The sequence below is a fragment of the Seriola lalandi genome, unplaced genomic scaffold, assembly GCF_002814215.2.
Source record: "Seriola lalandi dorsalis isolate HSWRI2012SDOR001 ecotype SW California unplaced genomic scaffold, Sedor1 jcf7180002054479, whole genome shotgun sequence".
Taxonomy (NCBI): Eukaryota; Metazoa; Chordata; class Actinopteri; order Carangiformes; family Carangidae; genus Seriola; species Seriola lalandi.
The window spans coordinates 200,352-206,126 of NW_019525032.1; the positions used below are offsets into that span (position 1 = coordinate 200,352).

General features: G+C 45.0%; 1 protein-coding gene across 1 annotated transcript in view; it reads left to right on the forward strand.

The window, feature by feature from the left end:
* The window catches only part of usp34 (ubiquitin specific peptidase 34), a 58,320-nt gene that overhangs the window by 24,433 nt on the left and 28,112 nt on the right, over nt 1-5,775 (forward strand). The window contains exons 14-23 of the mRNA XM_087175648.1: nt 2-33; nt 642-856; nt 944-1,062; nt 1,483-1,610; nt 1,704-1,793; nt 2,027-2,122; nt 2,470-2,552; nt 4,587-4,741; nt 5,439-5,552; nt 5,649-5,748. Of these exons, the coding sequence (XP_087031774.1) occupies nt 2-33; nt 642-856; nt 944-1,062; nt 1,483-1,610; nt 1,704-1,793; nt 2,027-2,122; nt 2,470-2,552; nt 4,587-4,741; nt 5,439-5,552; nt 5,649-5,748 (1,132 nt within the window). The remainder of the gene's footprint in view (nt 1; nt 34-641; nt 857-943; nt 1,063-1,482; nt 1,611-1,703; nt 1,794-2,026; nt 2,123-2,469; nt 2,553-4,586; nt 4,742-5,438; nt 5,553-5,648; nt 5,749-5,775) is intronic.

Genomic DNA, 5,775 nt, shown 5'->3' on the forward strand with positions numbered 1-5,775 from the left:
CCATCACCATCATCACCACCACCACCATGAAGGGTAAGGGCTGTTCTCTCACCCTGACACTTCATGTCTTTCACTCAAAGTTTATTTATCCACCTGATTGATCTGTTTTTCTTCTCTTTGAAATCTATTCATTTCATTGATTCTGGTTTATTGCTGCCTTTGTAAAATATATTTTGAAAACTGCTCTATGAATAAAGAATATTATTAAGTCCTTTACACCTTCCAGAAGTGTTGAACAAAATTAACAAAATCCAGATTTTTCTTTATGTCTTGACCGTGGCTCTCGCTACACGATTCTCTGTACACATAATAAGCTGTGCGAAGGCAAAGCGTGTACATCCCTGAATTAGCACCAGAAAGACCCAACAAAATGCATTTGTGAATTTGGTTTGGGAGCGTGAAACATTAGCAGCTAAAGAAGATCCGCCCTGAGGTTTGGCGTCTTCATTCTCAACAGGTTTCATGTTCTGCCTGTAGCGTGTCAATATATTTTATCTGCACATTTAAAAGACGTTAGTTATGTCAAGTCATTAGCAAAGAAAATCATGGGGTTTAACCTCCAGGAACAATGAATATCCAGAGCAGAGTTTATAGAAATCTGTCCATTGCTGACCAAACACCTTCTCCATTTTCCCGCTCAGTCCCATGGTGGAGGACATGCTGAGCGCCGACGACGTGAGCTGCAGCAGCTCCCAGGTCAGCGCCAAGTCGGAGAAGAACATGGCCGACTTTGACGGGGAGGAGTCGGGCTGCGAGGAGGAGCTGGTCCAGATCAATTCCCACGCTGAGCTCAGCTCCCACCTCCAGCAGCACCTCCCCAACCTGGCCTCCATCTACCACGAGCACCTGGTGCAAGGTGAGCCGTTTTCACCGTCGCTCGTCGAATCGAGTCCCGAGACCAGAACCAGAGAAGCTGATTCTGTGAGTGTCTGTGCGTCTGCAGGTCCAGCTGTTCATAAGCACCAGTACTCCAGCAGCCACGCTGTGACCGACATCAACCTGGACAACGTTTGTAAGAAGGGCAACACCCTGCTGTGGGACCTGGTGCAGGACGAGGACGCGGTATGAAACTCAGTGTTGTTAATGTTCACACACGGTGCAGTGACTTTCCAGAGTTTTATCCTCGCAGAGCAAGAACCCTCTGAGATAAATTACTTTTAAGAACAGTTTTAATAATCAGAGTCTGGCTTCATTTTTCATAACTGAATTATTTAAGCGCCTGAATATTTAGTTTGTTCATCCCTGACGACCAGAGGTGAGAAAAACGTTTCTTATTACAAGATTCATCAAAGTTATTACAAAGTGTAGCAGCAGGAACAGAAAATAAAAAGCGCCAGCAGCTGAGAAGAACAAAATGCCAAATAAATAAAAGAATCACTCAACAAAAACGGCAAGCGATGAGTCCGAGATGCTGCGACATGGAACTTCAGCCTCGCGTTTTCACATTGTTTTTATTAAAGTTTTGGACGTGTGTGTTTCCAGATCCACCTGTCTGAGGGTCTGATTAACGAAGCGGAGAAGCTGCTGTGTTCACTGGTCTGTTGGTTCACGGACAGACAGATCCGAATGCGCTTCATCGAGGGTTGCCTCGACAACCTGGCCCACCACAGGTAAGAGTCAAATAATATTTTTAGTGTCTTTTCTTTTCTCCTTGTTTTTATTTTTTTTATTTTTTAAATCCTCATCTCTTCTCCTGCCCTCAGGTCCGTGGTGGTTTCCTTACGTCTACTACCCAAACTTTTTGGCACTTTTCAGCAGTTTGGCTCGAGCTATGACACTCACTGGATCACCATGTAAGTAACGGTATCCTAGCAACTGTTAATAACCATAAACTGTGAGTTTGAGTCAGCATGTTAAAGAGCTCATGTACCCAAAGATATAAATTCAGACACATTTTACTACTATACAATTTTTCCTTGGCACAAGGAAGTTTCTAATAATAGTTGTTCTGAAGGACCAGGTTAAAAAGAAAACAGAAAAGTTTCAGTTGGTCGTCCTTGTACTGATGTTGTTGGCGTTCTGTCAGGTGGGCTGAGAAAGAGCTGCACATGATGAAACTGTTCTTCGACGACCTACAGCACTACATCCACGAAGTCCGTGAACACCGGCACAAGTTTGCACTGTGAGTCTGTCGCCCTCCTCACCGAGTTCAGGCTCCTCACGCCTCATGATTTCATTCACTGCTGAAACCAGATTTAATATTTAACGTGTATTTGTTTTGTTTTTTTGTGATTTTTAACTTCAGGTTATTTTTAAATTTTTACTTAAACCTGATCCAAACACTCCAGCATTTCCATTTATACGACACGTTTGTCCAGCTAATTGTATGTATATGTGCATTGTCACTTCAAACGTGGCCGACCTCTCTTAACCCCTGAGCTCCTCATGTGTTGCCAACTTACAGCGGACGCACAGGAGCAGAGCGTCACTACAGACACTGACACACGCCTCGTCTGTTTGTCGTTGCAGGTACAGCCACAGTGCGGAGGTCCAGGTCCGTCTGCAGTTCCTCACCTGTGTCTTCTCCACACTGGGCTCTCCTGACCACTTCAGTAAGATCCAGCTTTGTGGATTGATCAGTGTCATAACAAACAAACAAATTATCATGTAGGGTTGTTCGTGATGAATTTTGAGCGATTAATACTATGAGTGAAAGTTAAAACCTCAGACTAACCCCACAGCCTGTCGACATGTTGCTGCTTCTGAATGAAAACCAGCAGACAAGCTGTCTGCTCAGCTGAGGACCGAGGTCGCTCTGGCCTGTTGATTTTAATTTTTTTATCTAATGCCAGTCTGACTCTGTGTTGCCCGAGCAGCAGCCTGGCTGTTCACACCAGAAGTGCGTTATTCAGCGGTTCTGCTCCTTTAATCACACACGGAGCTTTTTAATCTCTGTAACAACCTCATGAATTTATAGCGAAGAGCTTTTTAATCTGTTCCTGGATCAGCTGGGCGTCGCTGCTTCTGTGACAGTGATCTTGTCGGTTGAGGAGCGTCGGCTGTCGGTGTGTAAGGTCGTGAATCACAGAGTGAACTGATCTCTTAATATAAATACACTTTGGATCAGGTTTGCTCAGGTGGTCGTTCTGTGTTTTTGACTTGAAATGTGACTATCCTCTTTTAGGAGACAGTTTTACAACCGTCACGAAACCCGTGAAGGTTATGACTCGTTATGATCGATCGTAAAAAAACACATTTCCTCACAGATCCTCTGTGATTTCTACTCACACAGAAAGTTTCAGGTTTATGGGCCAAAGTTTTGAAATGTGAGTCAGTGGAATTTAAGTTTGTGGAGCTCAAAACATTGAAAACTTTCCTCTGCAGAGATGTGTTAGTTATGGTTACTCTTGATAATCTGCTGTCGCCGCTGTCGGTGGTCTCGCCGGGTTTCTTATCGTAGTGAAATGAGTGGAGAGGAACGGCCGGGAGGCCGGAGGCTGCAAGTCACACGGAGAACTCAGGTTCACAGCAATGTAAAAAAAAAAAAAGACAGAAAGAAAGAAATTAGGTTTTTGTAGTAAATTATCTTAAATATGCAAAAACAGCTCTCAGGTTGTTTTGTTTGGCTGTGCCGACGCATTTCCCAAAGAAAAGCAGATTTGTCACGGTCTGGAAATGAACTCTGGATGTGTGTCTGTTTTATTTTCTGTGAGTCTTCAGGGAACGATGCTAAAATAGAGCCCATTATGCAACCTGAGCTGCCCTACTGAGAACAGTGTGTGTGTGTGTGTGTGTGTGTGTGTGTGTGTGTGTGTGTGTGTGTGTGTGCGCGCAGGAGAAAATTATGTAACACTGATGAGGAATGTAATATTCTTGTAGTATTTTTGCCACATTTCGCCCGGTACGATCACCAAACGTTCAGGGCCCATTTTAAATTTAGCAGATCTGACTCAGTGAGTGCAACATGTGTAGAAGCCTCAGTTCCTCAGACACACACTGTAAGACACCACAGGTAAGACACCACAGGTAAGACACCACAGGTAAGACACCACAGGTAAGACACCACAGGTACGACACCACAGGTACGACAGGAAAGAGTCGGAGCCGGAGTTCCTGTCAGTGTTCGCTCATTGTATTTGGGCCAAGTCATTTGGGAGTTTGATATAAATTATACAGAAAAAGACAGATGTGTGAGAAACTAAAGTCTGAGTGAAGCTGTAACCAACATTCACACGTCACAGAATTCTTCATGTCTGATTTGTCTGAGTGTCGTTTTTTTTTTATCTTAACAGACACATTTATACAAGTATTATCAGCTTTTAGTGTAGAAATGATTTTTGAGAGGTTATTATTTATGTTTTGTTTCCTTTTCAAAGGTTTAAAGACCAAGTGTTCCCCGTCTTAGAGCAGTTATATAACAAAACACAATGTTGTGTACCTGAAACATTCTCCTCTTTCTTTTACTTTAAATCATCTTGTGGTCGTTCACGTTTATCTTGGGATCTGTCCTCCGTGTTCGGCTCTGCTGCGTGAGACAGGAAACAGGGAGAGATTTTGAAGCCGGTCGTAGAGGAGGTGGAGGAAGAGTCTGTGTTTGCGTTTATCTGAGCTGCTGTGCTTGTTTGTGCGTTTGTGTCTCTCTCCAGGACTGAGTCTGGAGCAGGTGGACATCCTGTGGCACTGTCTGGTGGAGGACGCCGAGTGCTACGACGACGCGCTGCACTGGTTCCTCAATCAGGTCCGCAGCAAGGACCAGCACGCCATGGGCATGGAGACCTACAAGCACCTCTTCCTGGAGAAGGTACAGACGACTGGAGGTCTGACTGAACTCGGTTCAGTTCAAAGATTTTCTCTGCTCCTGGAATATCTGGGGAAAAAAACATCAGTGCGCCACAAGATTTTAGTCTTGAAAACATCCACTGAGAATGAACTGAACCTGGTGCTTAAATGCTGCAGCTACAACTGAATAAAACTCTTCAGATGTAAACTGAAGAGCTGCACGATCAGTTTCTTTCCTCAGGCATATTCAGAAACAGTTTCTGGTGGAGGATCCATTTATCTGTTGATTTTTCTAATCCACTCATCCCTGTCAGACTGGAATCAATCCCAGCATGCATTAGCGGTTAGTTCAGGAGACATCTGGCAGCACTTTCAGAACAACCGCCATGTTTTCCTCGGTTTTTAAAAATCAAGACACGTTTGACAAATAGTTTTCAGAAGCGTTTGATGTCAGTGAATCGCAGAGCTGTCAGTCAACAGGCTGCTGGAATAAAGTGTGTAAATGAAGCTGAGGTTACGAACTTCAGGGGATTTGATTCGTTCTCCTGCGATATTAAAGAGAGTCAGTTTCCTGAATGTGTTCCACTGGATGGATTGAAGATCAGCCGCAGTGGAAACACGGCGACGACCCAGTGAGCAGCTGGAGCAGCAGCTGTGTGTTGACTTTATTTGTGTGTGTGTGTGTGTGTGTGTGTTAACATTAATGTGTGTGTCTCTAGATGCCTCAGCTGAAGCCGGAGACCATCAGCATGACGGGACTCAACCTCTTTCAGCACCTCTGTAACCTGGCCCGCCTCGCCACCAGTGCCCTGGACAACGCCTCCAGCTGTGAGGTACGGACACGTCCCTCCTTCATGTTCACCTCAAAACAAATAACAAAAGCATGTGACGCCCAGACGGTTAACTCTCAGTCCCGTGTGTCTCTCCAGCTGTGCGGCATGGACCAGCTGTGGGGGATCGCCCTGCGGGCCCAGTCAGCTGATATCAGCCGCGCCGCCATCCAGTACATCAACTCCTACTACATCAACGGTCAGTTCAGCTCCGCCCTCACACCTT